General features: G+C 48.8%; 1 protein-coding gene across 3 annotated transcripts in view; it reads right to left on the bottom strand.

Annotated features, from left to right (window-relative positions):
- LOC147115542 (phospholipid scramblase 1-like) overlaps nt 1–17,710 on the bottom strand; it is a 123,798-nt gene extending 106,088 nt beyond the window's left edge. The window contains exon 1 of one of the 3 annotated variants that reach the window (XM_085989855.1): nt 17,615–17,710. Coding sequence is in view for 2 of the 3 variants with exons in the window: in XM_085989853.1 (XP_085845979.1) it covers nt 7,550–7,624 (75 nt within the window). In the remaining variant the exon portion in view is untranslated. Of the gene's footprint in view, nt 1–7,549; nt 8,367–17,614 lie in introns of those variants that run through there. The other 2 variants (XM_085989853.1, XM_085989852.1) reach the window with 2 other exon arrangements.
- Between the last annotated feature and the right edge of the window lie 1,092 nt (nt 17,711–18,802).

Here is an 18,802-nt window from a genome sequence, read left to right as displayed (position 1 = left end):
GCTGACATAAGAGGTTTGATGAGTCTTGAATACAAGAACTCATCAAACAACAGAGAATGTCAGTGTTTGACAGCTTCACAGAGCTGGCAAACGATGACAATTCATCTGTCAAAAGTTTTTGACAGATGAAACGTCATGCGCTGACGTTCTCTGTAACCAGCTTCCCCTTAATTGGCCTGCTAAGCCCACTCAGAAATCACAGAAACCCCACAGTGCAGATAGAGGCCATTTCGGCCCATCGAGCCTGCACCGACACATATCCCACCCGATCCCCCTAACACTAAGGGTCAATTTATCATAGCCAATCAACCTAACCCGCACATCTTTGGACTGTGGGAGGAAACCGGAGCACCCGGAGGAAACCCACGCAAACACGGGGAGAATGTGCAAACTCCACACAGTCACCCGAGGCCGGATTTGAACCCGGGTCCCTGGCGCTGTGAGGCAACAGTGCTAACCACTATGCCACCGTGCTGCCACTGTGTGGGCTTAACAAGGCCAATCAAGGGAAAATAGCGTGGGTTGGCCACACGTCGATGGAGGCGGGACTAAAACCCGACAAGTGGGAGTCCTGCCTCCAATGCGCCCCCATTGGCAAAATTGCCCCCTTTGTGTCGTCTCATGTGCGTAAACAGCAGAGCTTCGGGGAAAAGAGGCACTTTACGCCCAATGTTATTCCCTTCAGCACACAGTGGGGTCAATTTATCAAATGATGCTCTTGAAGCTGAGCCTTGGCCATTGAAAATGCTTGTAGAGGATTTGGGCATACACTCCCTGCGATTCTCCGTCTGTTAGCATGAACGGAGAGAAAACTACAGGGAACAGCGTCCATTTCTTGCTTGATGCTCCTGTCGAGCATGGATCCATGCCAGGAGCGTGATTTTGTGCAATTCCTACTAATATTCCAAAAACGGCCTCACCAATGATTGATACAAAAATAACTTGCTTCCACCTATGATTAAAACCCCAAATATATGACTAGCCTTTCTAATGAGTTTGCACCTTACTGAATGCTGTCAACGACTCGTCAATAATCATACTCAAATCCTTTTCGTTTTCCTCCTCGGCCAGTAGATATGAGGGCTGACTCCGTCCGTGATCAGGCCCTCCTGGTGAGGGGGCGGTGCTCACAGGGAGCACTGGTTGGGGGGATGCAGGCCTGCAGCCCCTGATTTTCAGTCCAATTTTAACGGATGGAAATCAAGATCTGTGGTCTTATAATTTCCCAACCAGCAAGAACCAGGCATTATCAGGAGCAGTCTATCGGAGAATCAATCCTTTTGTGTCTGTTAGAGGCAAAGGACTGTGCAAAGGCAGTGCAAAGCACCATCACAAAGTGCTCTGTGATGACATCCATGACCAGCCACTCTTTGGCTTGCCACGTTGGTGTCGAGCATAGCTCTGCTCTGATCTATGAGGCGGCCCTCTGAGTGTAAACAGTTTTCCTGGAAAACGCAGCCAGGGAGGCAATCGCACCGAGCATGCCAAGTACAAGACCATGACTGGCATGCAGACGCTGTGTACTCTGAAATCCCAGGACCATACTACCTGTTATTGCAGCAGCTGAAGAACATGAATCTTTATACAGAAACGTAAAATCCCATTATCAAGCACATTGGGGGCAATTTTAACCCTACTCGCTCAGCAGAAACCTGACGGGTGGGCAGTTAAAATCGCCCTGGCCGATGACCTGTCCAAAAGCCGCCATGATCGCAACATCTGTAATTTTAACCTGCTCTCCTGAGCAGGCAAACAACAACACCTGCCCGCAGCCAACAGGGTCCTTCTATACATATGCATGTTGTGGCCCGACTCAAATTTTAACTCAGGCCTGAGCAGGGAATCCGCCTGGAGTTAAAGTCGGGGCCAATCACGATCCCTGTTCCAATGTTCATAACTCAACAGTAAAATTCATTAAATTCCACTTTCCATTCCTTGGCCCATCTGCTAAATTGATCCAATCCCCTTTTTTAATTCTCCCAGTGTCCTGATCAACATTCTTTCCTGAATCAGTGCAATCTATAAACAGACTGATTGGCCATTCACTGCAATGGCTGTTTGTGAGAGGTTGTTGACACAGAATGGCTGTTATGTAACGAAAGCCACTGCAATTTATAACTCACTGGGCTGGATTTTGATACTGGGGCGGTTTGGGGTCGTGTAATCCGCATTTTGTGTTAGCCACCCGATTCTAAATCGATGTGGGAAAATGATGCCATTTTAACTTAATTGGCCAATTGAGTTCCAACGTGTGGGAACCCATGGCCAATGAGTTTTTCCAGTCTGAAAGTCGCCTCCAATGACGTCATCATTCCTGCTGCATTTATGGTCTGCAACAAGCCTTGCTTCTTCTGCAGACTGCCAACCTTTTGGCCTTTGCAGTGAGAGGCACCTGCAGGAAGAATGGCCAGCCAGAGACCTAGGTCTGCACCCTGCTTCGATGACGTTGCCCTGCAGGCTTTAGTAGAGGGAGCAAGAGCACATAAAGAGGTGCTCTTCCCTTCTTCAGGGAGGAAGAAGCCTCCCCAGCAAACCAAGGCTGTGTGGATCCAGGTGGCAGAGGAGGTCAACTCCTTGTCAGTAACTCGCAGAACCTGGCTTCAGTGCAGGAAGAGATTTCATGACCTTATGCGCACTGGAAAAGTGAGTATGAATTTCCCATCACCCTCAATCTGATCCCCATTGCCTTTCCCCACCAGCACTCAGCTTTAGCAATCTCTTCCTCCACATCCCACTTGACACTGACATCCATGCACCTTACCCATTCCCTCTCTCTCTATGGTCACATTCACCTAACTATTCGACTATGCAGCCTTCACACTCCCTATCAATGTGATGCTATAAAAACAACTGACAACACACAGGGAGGGCCCTTGGCCTTGCCACCTCACTCCATCTTTGTCTCCTTCTAAGCATCTATGCTATGGATTCTCTACACTCACTCCTTCATTCTCACTCAACCTCCACTTGTCTCCCTCATTGCAGGAAAAGAGAGCTCACAATAAAAGGGAAAGAGTGAGGACAGGAGGAAGCCCACCCTCAGTAGCCCAGCTCAGCCCCTGGGAGGATGCGGTCCTGGAGATCGTGGGAGTGGAGGACGATGCGTAAGTGGGGGACAGACAGACGGGTGCATCACAGCAAGCTGGTGACAGAATAGTTTTCCATCTCTCTCATTGACATTGCATGAGTCGCTGATAATGATTCTGACGCTCTAACAGATGCATTTATGATCATCTGCAATATGCAATGTGCATGTAACTTTGGCATCACATCTCTGACTCTTTCCTTTACTCCCCCACAGGACCATCGCAAGCACCCGTCACCACTAGCCAGGAGGAAGAGCCTGAGCATCCAGACTCCTCAGAGGAAGCTGCAACCTCTGAGGGCACAGCGTCAGCAGAATTAAGTGCACCCTGCACCAGTGCAGATACTCACACCTCGGTGGGACCTTCGGGACATAGAGTACAGTTGTCACCTGGTGTATCACAGCTCACAAGTGAGCATCAGCAGATGGTGGAGACAGTGATAGCAGTGGAGAGTCCTAGTCGGAGGGCGCAGGACTCTCCCAGTTCGGCTCAGCTGCATGTTGACCCTCTGCCTCTAGGTCCATCCACAAGATCAACGGTGCTGGAACTCCAGGAACAGATGCAGGAGTCTCTGGCAGGTTTTGTCTCCAGGGTTGCTGCGAGTGTGGAGCGAATGGAGGAATCCATTGCGAACATGAGCAGAGCCTTTGTGGAGGCCATGGAAAAGATGGCAACCTCCATGGAGGTGATGTCGCCAGAGTGCAGAAAACATGGTGAGTGTTCAGAATAGAATGACATCTCTGGAGGAGTGATGGTCATCTATTGAACAGAGAAACCAGACCTTCATGGAAGTCCTTCTGAGTAGGACTGTCAGTGTAGATATGGGTCCCCATGGCCCCCCTGATGTGCAGCAAGGTGCTTTCAAGCCACTTGCAAGCGTTGAGGGGGACCTGACCCATGAGAGGGAAGTTGGTGGCAGACATCAAGGAAGTGGGGGCTCCCCTCCAAGCGCTCACACTTCTATGCCACGGCAGAGCCCTCGGTCAGAGCCCCGCCAGAGTCCCCACCCAACTGAGATAGGCGTCTCAACCCCTGCACAGCTGCAGGAGCAGCAGATTGTTGCCGAGCCCTCAAAGGTTCGCAACCCCAGAGGATGCCCACCAAAGGTGTCGAGACAGGAGCAGCAAGAAAGTGAGCAAGGGGCCTTCGCATCTGCTGAAGCCACAGGGGAAGCACCACGTAGGAGCATGCGTAAGAGAAAGATACTGCACAAATAGTCACAAGGGTAGTCACTTGGGTGAAATTTGATGTTTTATGTTAAAAAGCCATCAGATGATTACTGTAAATACAAAATCTGATGGCTACTGCTGTAGTTGTGACGTGTGTCATTTCGCGAATGGGACTTCCATATTGAGGGCTTAGGATTACTTGCAATTGTCAGTATGGTGGTCAAATTGCTAGGAATCTGCTGGTTCTTGGCCATTGTGGATGCTCAGGTAAGAAGCTGCGAGGCAAAAGTGCTTGATTGGCTAGGCTAAGCAAATCTGGCCAAGATGAATGCGTTCCTTGCATCCCGGGCAGCAATGTTCTCGCGTACTGCTGCTGCTGGTTGATGGGCCTCGGCAAGATGTTCGTTTTCGCTCTCCTCCTCCTCCTCTTCCTCCTCCTCTTCATCTGAGGAGGATATGTGACGAGCCACTTGGTCCTCAGGAATCTGCAAGCCACGACGCTGTGCTATGTTGTGAAGTGCACAGCAAACCACGACGATTCTGGAGACCCTGGCTGCTGAATACTGCAGGGCTCCACCTGATCTAACCAGACATCTGAAGCACATCTTCAGCAAACTGATGGTTTGCTCGATTATGGCTCTGGTGGACATGTGGCTGGAGTTGTAGCTCTCCTCAGCTTCGTTGGATGGGCTCCTCAACGGCGTCATTAGCTACGTCTTCAGGGGACAGCCCTTGTCTCCAAGTAGCCATCCGTTAAGTTGGTCTGGCGGACTGAATAGCGGAGGCACACTAGACTGGCGCAGTATGAAGGAGTCATGGCAACTGCCAGGGTACTTGGCACAAACATGCAAAATTTCCTTCTTGTGATCACACACCAGCTGAACGTTAAGGGAGTGGAAGCTCTTGCGGTTGACAAAATACCTGGAATGCGATGTGGTGCCTTAAGGGCCACATGTGTGCAGTCAACGATGCCCTGCACCCTTGGAAAGCCTGCCAGATTAGCTAATCCAACCGCACGCGCCGTGACACTTGCTTGATCCTTGGTGAAATGGATGTGATTGTGTGCGATGGCAAAGAGGGCATCGGTTACCTGCGTGATGCAAGTGTGTGCGGCCGCCTGGGAGATGCCGCTGATGTCTGCTGCTGATCTGGAATGAGCCTGAGGCAAAAAAGTTGAGTGCGGTGGTGACTTTGACGGCCACTGATAAGGGTTGTCCACCTGGTCCTCTGGACTGCAGGTCTTGTTGCAGCATTGCGCAGATGTCACCCACTACCTCTCGCGAAAGTCGGAGCCGCCTTTGGCACTGCTGCTCAGACATGTTGAGGTAGCTGACCCTGTGTCTGTAGACCATGTTTGGGGGGTATCTCCCGCGCTGATGGGCTTCCATTCGCTGGCCCCTTCTGGCCTGTGCAGCTTCAGGTGGGTGAGCAGTAGCTTGACGCTCCTGTTGGTGCTGCTGCTGTTGGTGCTGCTGTTGTTCATGGTTCTGCTGGTGCCGCGGCTGGTCTTCGTCCTCATCTAATGTCCAGAAGGGAAGGAAATAAATGGCTCCCATGCTTTTGGTATATGCCTCAGTTGAGGAAGCGCTCAGTCAAGGTGGCGAGAGGGGTTTCCCAGGAGGTCACACTGGAGATGGGTGTCAGGCTCCAAACTTCCACAGCTGTGGTTATGCCTTCTAAAAGTTCCCCCAGACTTGAGACAACAAAGTCCTGCCACCTACAAATGATGGCTGATCAAATCTCCTATTTAATGGTTGAGCTGCAGCTGATAGTCAGCAATCCAATTGTGCTCCCGCCAGGTTTCACTGTCGTGTTTCAGAACAGGCGTGCTTCACGTGGGAAAAGCGTTAAAATCACCAAATCCTATCAAAATGGCATTATAGCGGCAATTTAGTGCTTGTTAAGGGCCTTAACGGCCTATCCCGCCCCTTGGAGGCGGGACGGAGTCGGGACCAGTAGACACGATTTAATGAAAATTGCTTGGAGGCGGGATGGAGGCGGGGTTGGGCCCGCCAGTGTTTGCAATTTTAACCCCCCACACACCTCCAATCCCACCTCAACGGCCCAAAGAAAATCGAGCCCATTGTGTGAGCTGTGTTGAGACATTTCACTGTGAAAGGCCTTTATAGAAATGCAAATGATTATTTATTTTATTTGCAACCTTATACTCATTACCTGGGCAAATGGCTTGGTATCATCACTAAGTTAATAATACTGCAAGAGGTCCCTCCTTCACTTTAGTTATGAATAGTGTGAAGAACAAGCGACCGATAACAAATCCTTATGGAAACTCATAAGTCACTGTCCCCATCCAGAGCTTTTTCCATTTACCGTCATGTTCTTCTTTTTATTACTAAGCTCATTTTCAATCCAATTTCCTAACATACTTCATGAGCCTTAGGGTGCATTCACACTTTAACTGCAGTGTTGGTGTGCTGCACTTATAAAATGGACTTTTGTGAGATCCTGCACAAGATGGAGGCGTATTAGAAAATTGCAGGTTCATGATGTTCTGTCTACGGAATTCAATGGATGGAAAATGGCGGGCAGTGTACCCGTGATTTTCTGTTAAGCTGCCTTGCTGCATGGCGTTGGGTTTCAGGAAATCTTGCCCACAGCGTGAACGCAGCCCGATTAAGGAGTTAGGCCATGAGGAACGAGGTTTTCTGGAGAAGGGAGTCTCACTAGGCTTCATTTCGGTGTCAGTTCAGCCCCTGACATCCAATTTACACAGTTTAGTGTTGGTGTAAAGCTGAAACTGTTAAACTTGTTGTGCTAATGCTCCATTAGTCGCCCTCATAAGGCTTATGTGTAGATTGTCTTAAAAGCCTTCTCCAAATCCAGGCACGTTTTTCACACTGAACTGCTGTCATTAGTTCCTTCCTCAAAGAACTCCAGCAGATTCACAAAGTATGACCCGTGTTCAGTCCAGCCTAACTGTTCCTTATGGCGTTCGTGCTCTTTACATGCACATTGATAGAATTCAGCGAAAAGCCGTGTTGCCTTCTCCCCAACATTAGACTGTCTGATCTATAACCACTGGGTTTAGACAACTTTTATTTGAACATAAAAGTAACATTTTGATGCTCTCTAAATTATAAGGGGGTGAAATCCAACGTTGGTGGGGCAGAGAACGGGCGGTGGTGGTCAGGCCGCCCACTGTACACTCTGTCTGGTTTTCCATGCCATTGAAGGACAATCGGGAGAGGTGTGTAGCAGATGGCCAATCCCATGTCACCCCTTAGTACTACCGACAAAAGTTAAAATGAGCAATCGGTCAAGTGCCTTTCATACCTGTAGGAGATACTCTAGTCCTGGTGGGCAGTTTGCCGTATGTATTGAAAATTGATTCGATTGTACTTCATCCATTCTTAGTTGACCTTGTGGGAAGTTGAAGACCAGAAAAGTTGATGAGGAAACAGTCCCAGGCCAGTTGAATTGAAGCAGAATTCCTAAAGTGTTAATCGTTGCAGTTAACTGTTATTGCAGGAGAATGCGTCAATCTTTTCACAACTGAAATGTAACAACAGATAAAAGGATCCAGAAGTATCTGAATCCAGGGAAATCTTCAAAGATTAGAAATAGGATTTGAAATTATAAATAGAAGTAGCGACAAAGGTAGTCAGATATGCTTTGGCGCCTGTGATATTGAGACCATGGAAATGCGATCTGCAGTCAGTATCTAGGCAGGGTTCCATGATGTTGGAGGTCAGATATTCCCACCTTTCCCTTGACTCCTTTGGAGAGAGGGAGAAATGTTCTCAGGAGATTCCTGGGATGGAAGGGTTGTCTTATGAGGAAAGGTTGAGAGGTTGGGCCTACACTCATTGGAGTTTAGAAGAATGAGAGGTGATCTTATTGAAACATATAAGATTCTGAGGGGTTTGGACAGGGTAGATGCTGAGAGGATGTTTCCCCTCGTGGGCGAATCTAGAACAAGGGGGCATAGTCTCAGAATAAGGGGTCGCCCATTTAAGACGGAGATGAGGAGGAATTTCTTCTCTCAGAGGGTCGTGAATCTTTGGAATTCTTTACCACAGAGAGCTGTGAAGGCGGAGTCATTGAATATATTCAAGGCGGAGATACACAGATTTTTGAGCAACAGGGGAGTCAAGGGTTAAGGGGAGCGGGCAGGAAAGTGGAGTTGAGGCCAAAATCGGATCAGCCATGGTCTCATTAAATGGCGGAGCAGGCTCGAGGGGCCGAATGGCCTGCTCCTGCTCCTATGTCTTATGTTCTTATTAAATGGCAAATCCTGCAAACCTGCACTTCCAGTGGGGATACCACACTGAAATGGAGTGCTGGTTGGAGCTAGGGCTGCCACACTGCGGCCATGGTTCTCCGACCCTCGCTCGCTGTTAATGTGGCTCTTCACTGGAAGCTTGTGATTGCAGAATTTAACTTTAAGCACGTGGGTGGGATTCATGATGTGTGTATTTTGTAGAGGAAATAGGCTTGATGCATCAAGTAGCCTTCTCTTGTTAATGCCTCCTTCCTCTCTTTTCAACTCTGACCAATTGAATCCATAGTCCCAGCATTTCGATCATCCATATTTGCAATTTTTCCGGCCCGTTTTTTTGTCACCAGTTTTTTTTCCCCCCTTTCTACTTCTCCCCTTTATCGACTCCTTGTTGGGCTATAGCTGAGCTATAAATCCACAGGTACTGGCTGCACTTCAGCACGCCTCCCAAAATGGGCGCTCATCGTGTTTGAAGAAGGTGTGAGCCTGGACAGTGAGGGGGCAATTTTAACCCAACCCGCCCTTCGGGAGGCCAAGGGGACCGGGCTGGTTTTAAGCCTCGCCCAACTTTACTCTCCTTTTGAAGTCAACTAAGAACAATATGGGGCGGGGCATAAAACCGGTGTTCCACCCAATCCCGGGGGTTTCCTGCTGGGGCTAGTTTGGTTAAAATGACCCTCCAAGTGTCAGCATGCGTTCCGACTACGCAGGGCGGGGAAGTGGGGGGGGGGGTTTATGGCGGTTTGGGGAAGGGGGGGAATATCTGGGACCGATCGTAACATAACTCGTTCAAAGACAGCACCAATATTTAAACAATCTAAGACAAACATGTTTACCCAGCGCCTGGGAGATATCTACCAGGGAGTGTGCAGCATCTGTGTATCGCCACATGACAGGTGTGTGAATAAAAACAACAAAGGCATTAAAGAAGTTGCTCTGATCTGCTGACTAGCTGCCACAGGACCTGTTCCTGCTTAGTTAGGGAGTGAAAACCCAATAACAACAATTGAAATCTATTGTGTATACATGTGACTATTTATAAAAACAGCATATTGTGCAATCAATAGCTCAGTTGTTACTGCCCAAAACCCACTGCCGAAATACATAAAAATAAAAATGTCTCTTCAGTCACATTCCATACACCAGAAGGCACCGTTCAGTGCTGAGTATTTATTTTATCGGGGTGCCAATCGGCAGCTGGTGGCTATGGCTGGTCCCATTAAAATAAATGAAGGAGAATATAAGGCCATTTTCAAAAGGCCCCAACTGTAAATTTATGTCTGTTGGTTTTATCTGGATGGACAGCGCACTCGCCATTGATCCTCATGTACTGGTTGAGTGCCAAGCAGCACGGGCCCTCTCTATATGATGTTTAAAAAATTCATTCTTGGGATATGGGCGTTGCTAGCAAGGCCAACATTATTTATTGCCCATCTCTTGATCCGCTGCAGTCCGTGTGATGAAGGTACTCCCACAGTGCTGTTCGGGAGGGAGTTCCAGGACTTTGACCCAGCGACAATGAAGGAACGGCGATATATTTCTAAGTCAGGATGGTGTGTGGTTTGGAGGGGAACTTGGAGGTGGTGGTGTTCCCGTGCGCCTGCTGCCCTTGTCCTTGAAGGGAGGGGGGAAGTGTGGGGGTGGAGAAATTCCAGGCCAAGGCAGGCCCGCAACTTTCCCTGTGGGTCCCTGAGGAGCACTCCTGCTTTACCTGGCCGCACAAAGGAACCATTTCCACTTATCTTGGAGTGCCCCTGCATCCTCCTGACAGCTGCCAGCGTGCCTTCACCCGGCGGGAAAACTGTGGCGCCTTCCCTGCTTGGGCCCGGGTTCAAATGCAATGGGGATCCCATTAGCATAACGGGACTCCAATTTGCGTAAAGTTATGAGGCTCCCGCTTGCTTCCAGCGGGCGCCTCTGCCACATAACAGCAGGGGAGCCAGTGGTCACTGGTGGCCAGTGCGATTCTAGCACGAATGAGACGCTAAGGCTGAATGCTTCATTTTAAAGGCTCACCCCCCCAACCCCTGCCCGCCAGGGTGGGTTAAAATCCCCTTCCCACCACTCCCCACCCCCAAAGAATATGTTCAGCTAGGAGGGTCCAAATCTTTATGGGTCACTTTGTTTCGTATTTTGGCGCCCTGTGGGCCACGGATAAGGAATGTGCTGTGGTCCCAGATGCAGTGCCAGTGGGACTGCTGCTCCTCGAGTGAAATGTGCACCACTGGAAGCACTGACCTCATTGTGTCTGAGTTCACGACGTCAGATCATTTCAATGATTAGGACGCGCCACCTCGCCAGATTGGACTAGGCGGGCATGGCGGATTAATGAGGAAAGGTTAGCTATCTGGCATGACCCAGAAGCCCTTAAGAGCTGCTGGCAAAATCTAGAAGGACGCTGTCACTTAAAGGTGGCGTTATAGGGGCTGGAGGGTGGGGGGAGGGAGGGAAGGTAAGTGGGGGTGGAATTTTCCAGCCTTTTGAATTAGTTTAATAATAATTATCAGCCTTTCTAAAACTGTATGAAGTGGGGGGAGGAAGAGGCAGGCTCAAAGCAAACCCAATGTCGAGGCATGAAACAGTCTGTGGATAAGTGATGGAGCAGTGGAGCCCCAGGCTGCCTGCTTGATGGCTGGAGAAGTGCAGGGGCTGGTGCATGAGGTTGGTACAATGAGAGCGATCCCTGTTTTGGCACTGCAGAGCGCAATGCCCATCAGGCAGCTGTGCATTGTGCCTGGCAGGGGTTGCTGCCAATCTCAGCGCTGGGTACGGGACCAGGATCAGATGTGGGAGAGGACTTTAAGAAACCTGGGAAGGTAAAACTGGCAGCGATGCCGTGTTTCCGGTAGATGGCCCAACACTGCGTGTCAAACCGTCCCGCATCTGCTCTAGCCCATGCCAAGCCCTCACAAAACCACGCGAGCCCTTTCATTGCATTGCATGCGTACCCATACGTCAAGCTTGCCAACTCCTGTTGAAAGCCTTGGCACACATATATCATCCAAAGGCTTCACAAATCAAACCGCTGTCAATTACAGTCATCCAGGGTGAACTTTTGGCTGGGCGTTGGCCATCAGTGACCGCCCGTGCTTTGGGAAATGCTACAGTGCACTGACATTGGGCAGTTGAGTCATTTAGTGAGGGGAAATGAAACTGTCGGTCATGCTGACACCTGTTTGATAAATGTGTGAGCAGCACAATAGCTGATGGTATAGAGTTAGCTTGGAATTAGCTACAGGCATAAAGGTTGAGGGAAGAAATAACCACGAGCAGTGCTGTTGCGTGTTGCAACTGAGCTGCAGGTGTCCTTACTGCTGATGACTACACTTCGAAAGTTGTAAAGTGCTTTGGGATGTCCTGAGGTTGTGAAAGATGCTTTATAAATACATTTCTTTCTTTTTATAACAAAACTCTACAACTGGCTTCCTGCTGAACCAGAGCAAGCTGAGATAGCTGTCCTCAACTATTGGCAGGTAGGTGTGCCTAGGTCTGCAGGTACAGGGCTGGGATATTGGTGGAAAAGGTAGGCCAACCAGGCAGCAAGGCCTATTGTTGCCTTCTCGTCTGGACCTCAATTTGTGCCCGTCCATATCAGAAAATCAGGGGCTGCGTGGCGGGCCCATAGATTCCTGACCAGGGATCCCAGCTTTTTGCTCGGAGTGCCTGATCAGGAATCATCTCCTGATGCTTTAAAAAAAAAATATTCTCGGGTTGTGGGCGTCGCTGGCAAGGATGGCATTTATTGCCCATCCCCAGTGGCCCTGGGTGCCCCGATAAGGTGGTTTGCTCGGCCACTTCTTCAGAGGGCAGTTCAGAGTCAACCACATTGGTGTGGGACTGGAGTCACAGGCCAGGTAAGGACAGCAGGTTTCCTTCACTAAAGGACAATAGTGAACCAGTTGGGTTTTTATGACAATCCAACCAAGCTTGATGGTCAAGTTACTGATGTCAGCTTTTTAGTTTCAGATTGTTTAAACGGAATCCAATGGGTGAGATTTAAATACACAACAACAACAACTTGTATTTATATAGAGCCTTTAATGTAGTAAAACGGCCCAAGGTGCTTCACAGGAGTATTATAAGGCAAAAAATTTGACACCAATCAACATAAGGATAAATTAGGGCAGGTGACCAAAAGCTTGGTAAAAGAAATAGGTTTTAAGGAGCGTCTTAAAGGAGGAGAGAGAGGTAGTGAGGCGGAGAGGTTTAGGCAGGGATTTCCAGAGTTTAGGGCCTAGGCAACAGAAGGCACGGCCACCAATGGTGGAGCGATTATAATCAGGGAGGCTCAAGAGGGCAGAATTAGAGAAGCGCAGGTATCTCGGGGGGGTTGTGGGGCTGGAGGAGATTACAGAGCTAGGGAGGGGCGAGGCCACGGAGGGATTTGAAAGCAAGGATGAGAATTTTGAAAATTGAGGCGTTACTTAACCGGGAGCCAATGTAGGTCAGCGAGCACAGGTGAACGGGACTTGGTACGAGTTAGGACACGGGCAGCAGAGTTCTGGATCACCTCAAGTTTACATAGGGTAGAATGTGGGAGGCCAGCCGGGTGTGCGTTGGAATAGTCAAGTCTAGAGGTAACAAAGGCATGGATGAAGGTTTCAGCAGCGGATGAGCTGAGGCAAGGGCGGAGATGGGCGATGTTACGGAGGTGGAAATAGGCAGTCTTAGTTATGCTGCGGATATGTGGTCGGAAGCTCATTTCAGGGCCAAATATGACACCAAGGTTGTGAACAATGTGGTTCAGCCTCCAACAGATGTTAGGGAGAGGGATGGAGTCAGTGGCTAGGGAACGGAGTTTGTGGTGGGGACTGAAAACAATGGCTTCGATCTGCCCAATACTTAACTGTTCTTTGGATCTTCAGTCCAGTAAACATAACCACACTACACTACCACATCCCACATGCTCCCAGATAGACCACAGAGTTAACAACCAAATATCCTATGTACAAAAACAACATTCTATATCAAAATAATTGAGCTAAGTTAAACACTGATAAAGGTAATAAATGAATACTGTGGTAATTGCGTATTAATGTCACTTATGATAATATCAAAATATTAATCCAAGATAACTCACAATGTATTGACCTTCAGCCGTGCCTGACTGGCAGTTTAACTGACTCACTCAGAATCCCCAGCAGGAACACTTCAAACCTGCAACTGTTCTGGAATGCATCTCCCCGCTGATGTCAGTGCCGTCCATGGGTGATGAGGGCAGCACCCAGTGCGACACTGCACCAGCAGCTGGCATGTTCCAACCTGCTCTGTGCTGATTTACCTGAGCTCGGTCGGGGCAACAATTGGCCGAAGTTATCCTGGGCGAGGGAGTGTTAGCATTAACCGGCAAGCCCCTTACATTCTGATCACTAGCCAGTCAGCGTCTGCTGGGAAGTTGCGGGCATTGTGTGTGGGGGCCAGGATCAGGCTCGACTCTGATGCCTTCTGTGGTTGAATCGTTCGCTGATACTCAGTGGTGGTTTGTGGGGGGGGGGGGGGGGGGATAGATCTTCCTGTTCCTGAGCCTGGGGTTATTCCATTGCTTGGGCGCAGCGAATACAGGAAATTTGGATGTGGGGTGGGGTGGGTGGGGGGGAATGCAGCGTTTGCCCCCTGGCGATGGTGGCCCAATTTTCATTCATTTAAATGAGAATTTGCGGCTAGTTGAGAAACTGTTTTCTCTTGGCAGGAGGGCCGGTAGCCAGAGGACACAGATATAAGGTAATTGGCAAAGGAACCAGCGGGGAGATGAGAAGAAATTGTTTTATTCAGCGAGTTTTCGTGATCTGGAATGCGCTGCCTGAAAGGGTGATGGAAGCAGATTCAATAGTAACTTTTCAAAAGGGAATTGGATAAATACTTGAAAAGGAAGAATTTCCACAGCTATGGGGAAAGAGTGGGAGGGTGGGACTAATTGGACCGCTGTTCGAAAGAGGCAAGATGGGCCGAATAGCCTTCTGCTGTGCTGTATGATTCTATGATTCTGTGAAAGGAAAATTCGGTGGACTTCCAGGCAGGCGTGTGCTCCTCCCTACCCTGTAATCGCACTGTCCAGGAAACCCAAAAGCCTCAGGCGCAAGAACTGAAAGATCTGCCTCACAGTCAACCAGTACTCCCTCAAAGACTGCCAACGGATAAGTCATTGCGTAACGCCTGATCAGCCAGGAGTAATGCTTACTGGTGTCCTAGTGCAACCTCAAGGGAGGTTACCTGCGGTGCCCGCTCGAGTGGGCCTGGTTGTTTATTCCTTACAATATCAGCTGCTTACTTATTGCAGTAGGGTCAAGCCATTAGTTCATGAATTTGTGCTTCACTGAAATGTTAACTGACAGATCCCTTCAGCGCAGCAGAATACTAAAGCCAGTTCTTCTTTCTCACCGCTCTAGGTCTTGAGCTGTGTGTCACTCACTTTGTGTAACAGTCACTTCACATCTGCTAATACTGTGATCTGTGGTGGGAAATGGAGCTCTGGTTCCCCGTGACAACAGCTGAAGCTCATTCTCTGCCTGTCACTCTCAATCAGCCGGCTTCAGCATTTCCAATCAGTGAGGTCTGACAGAATATCTGTACAACTGGCAGAATTTCACAGAATCATAGAATCATCGAAATTTACAGCACGGAAGGAGGCCATTTTGGCCCATCGTGTCCGCGCCGGCCAACAAAAAGCTATCCAGCCTAATCCCACTTCCCAGCTGTTGGTCCGTAGCCCTGTAGGTTACGGCACTTCAAGTGCATATCCAAGTACTTTTTAAATGTGGTGAGGGTTTCTGCTCTCCCACCCTTTCAGGCAGTGAGTTCCAGACCCCCACCACCCTCTGGGTGAAAACATTTCTCCATAAATCCCCTCTAAACCTCTGACCAATTACTTTAAATCTATGCCCCCTGGTTGTTGACCCCTCTGCTAAGGGAAATAGATCCTTCCTATCCACACTATCTAGGCCCCTCATAATTTTATACACCTCAATAAGGTCTCCCCTCAGCCTCCTCTGTTCCAAAGAAAACAAACCCAGCCTCTCCAATCTTTCCTCATAGCTAAAGGTCTCCAGTCCAGGCAACAGCCTCGTAAATCTCCTCTGTACCCTCTCTAGTGCAATCACATCTTTCCTGTAATGTGGTGACCAGAACTGCACGCAGTACTCTAGCTGAGGCCTAACTAGTGTTTTATACAGTTCAAGCATAACCCCCCTGCTCTTATATTCTATGCCTCGGCTAATAAAGGCAAGTATCCCGTATGCCTTCTTAACCACCTTATCTACCTGGCCTGCTACCTTCAGGGATCTGTGGACATGCACTCCAAGGTCCCTTTGTTCCTCTACACTACTCAGTGTCCTACCATTTAATGTGTATTCCCTTTCCTTGTTAGCCCTCCCCAAATGCATTACCTCACACTTCTCCGGATTGAATTCCATTTGCCACTGTTCTGCCCACCTGACCAATTTATTGATATGTTCATGCAGTCTACAGCTTCCTTCTTCAGTATTAACCACACAGCTGATTTTAGTATCATCTGCAAACTTCTTAATCATACCCCCTACATTGAAGTCTAAATCATTGATATATACCACAAAAAGCAAGGGACACCAGGAATAATTTCCCAACTCTTCTTTGAAATAGTGCCATGGGATCTATTTCCATCCACCTGAGAGGGCAGACAGGGGCATCGACTCATCTGAAAGACGGCACCTCCAACAGTGCAGCACTCCACTGGAGTGTCAGCCGAGAATTTGTGCTCAAGTCTCTGGAGTGGGACTTGAACCCACAACCTTCTGACTCAGATGCGAGGGAGTGCCACCCACTGAGCCACGGCTGACACCTAAAAGTTTGAAAGGAGGGACGTCAGAAGTTTTGTGCTTTAGGTGAGTGATGCCAGTGTTAGTGGAAGGAATCCTTTCCTGCTTTTTGCATCGCGTCTCCAAGATATTGCTGATCCAATTTTTTTTAGACAGTCGAATGTCTGTTGGTCCTGTACGACCAGTGTTAAGAAATGTGTTAAAATGTCCGACGGTGATTCTCTCTTCTCTCTTTTGCTTTCTAACTTATATATTTTTCTTTTCAGAAGTAAACTGCCTGTGGGTTAATATGAAACAAAAACCTGGCCAAATTTTGATTTTCTTTTCAACATAAGCTTATACTTTCGGGCCCGTGGCGATCGATCTCTGGTGACAAGGGTTAACTCCTGCACTGAGAACTGTTAGATTAGTTGCCCGCCGTGTACTCTGGCTGGAATTCCCAGACGGTTGCACTCTGCTGCCTCCAGCAGTCTGTGAATCTCCAGTGAAAAGAAAAAAAAGAGAAAGCGCCTTTCACGACCACCGGACGTCTCAAAGCGCTTTACAGCCAATGAAGTACTATTTGAAGTGGAGTCACTGTTGTAATGTGGGAAACGTGGCACGTGATAATGACCAGATAATCTGTTTTTTTGGTTGAGGGATAAATATTGGCCAGGCAGGACACTGGGGATAATTCCCCTGCTCAATATCGAGTTCAACAGCACTCCCTCAGCACTGCACTGGAGTGTCAGCCTAGCTTTATGTGCTCAAGTCTCTGGGAGCGGGACTTGAACCCACAACTTTCCCAGAGGCGAGTGTGCTACCCACTGAGCCACAGCTGACACGGTGGGCTGGATTTTCATTCAGGAGTCGGGAAGGAGGCGGGACTACAACGTTCGGGTTTTAGTCCCGCCTCCATCGAGATGCGGCCAATCCGCGCGATTTTCCCTTGATTGACCTTGTTGAGCCCGCCCAGCGGGCTCAGCAGGCCAATTAAGGGCCACCCAGCAACAGGTGACGTTACAGACTGAAATTTCATCTGTCAAGACGTGTTGACAGATGAAATATCAGTGTTTCACAGCTGTTTGAAGCTGTCAAACACTGACAGTCTTACTTCTAACCTGAGTCCTTCTACGCAGACTCAGTTAGAAATCTCGCCGGCTCTGGAAGCTGAAGGCTGTCACTTTTGACAGCTCGTGGCCATTCTGCTTTCAGTGCCGGCTGAATGATGGACTCCCGAAACCTAGAGGAAGGAAGGCTGTAAAGGTAAGTACAGGTAATTTAAACTTCTTTACACACTTTAGACACACCAAACACACTTACCTTTGCACTCATGCACCCATCACTCACCTGAACACCGACATCTCGACCCCTCCAAGTCCTTCAGCCCGACGGCCCGACTCCTCTAACCTGGCGCGGTTTGGAGCCGTCGGGAATCCCACACAACCTTCAAAATAGGGATTAGGCTAAAAACTGCCTGTTAACTACCTGTTAACAGGCAGTTAATTGGCACTAATCCCTTCCCGCCTCGGGTCGGCGGGTCCCAGTGCGGAGCGGGTACCCGTCTCCTTTGAAACTTACGTGGAGGTGGGTTTTGGGCGGGATGGTGTCGGGACCCCCCGAATTCGGGATTTTAGCCCCCCGCACGCCTAAAAGCCCGCCTCACGGCACACTGAAAATCTAGGCCGGTGCGTAAATAAGTTTGAGGAACTGACTCCCTCTAGTGGCCTGATCAGGAACATTTCTTTTTCTCTGCAAATCTTTTTTTTAGCCCGACATCAAGAGCCAGCTCCTGTCATTCCTCTTCGGGTTAGACCTTCAGCGAGCAGCCGTTCAAAGTGCACAGGCCAAGAAAGCGCGAGAGCTACAGTGCGGGTATTAGTGGAACCTCTACAGGTCCGTGCCCGCCAACAACCAACAGGAGACTGTCTTCCATTCTCACGTCACACTAGACGCTCCTTGCACCTCCTTCAGTTACCCGCTGAAGTTATCGGTAGAGCTTGAGGCAGATACACTTTGGTCGAGTTAGACATCAAGCAGATAGAATAATGGATACTTGGAGTGATAACATGCAGTAACTTCTTGGAATGATTATGGACAGCAATCTAATCGGGGGGGAGGCAGATATTAAATTACATGTTGAATACTAGATTGTTGGAGTGAGTACAGAGCAATCGATTAGAAAGCATTAAATGGCATGCAGCATAATTGACAATTCCAGTCATTTCAAGTTTATGATTACAGTAATTTATTGGAGAGGTTATGGGTTATAGAGGTTATAGCCGGGGCGCTAACGAGAGGCGCAAAGCAACCCAATTTCTAGCCCTATATATCTTGCACAAAGCACTCAGAGTACAATAATGCTTTTCTGCAGCAGGCAATGATCAATTTTGAATGGATTCTCCAGCCACATTATCTCCATTATTGTTCCATGTTAGCTGCTTGTTAGGTGGTTACCTTCACTCAATGTTGTGATTCGTTTTTTGGGGGGTTAACTATATCTTAGAGCAGTACCATCGCAGGTGCCATCTTCTGGAC

Source organism: Somniosus microcephalus, chromosome 6 (assembly GCF_052327205.1).
Source record: "Somniosus microcephalus isolate GS21.2 chromosome 6, FLI_Smic_1.0, whole genome shotgun sequence".
Taxonomy (NCBI): domain Eukaryota; kingdom Metazoa; phylum Chordata; class Chondrichthyes; order Squaliformes; family Somniosidae; genus Somniosus; species Somniosus microcephalus.
This window is presented reverse-complemented; position numbering and strand designations above follow the sequence as displayed.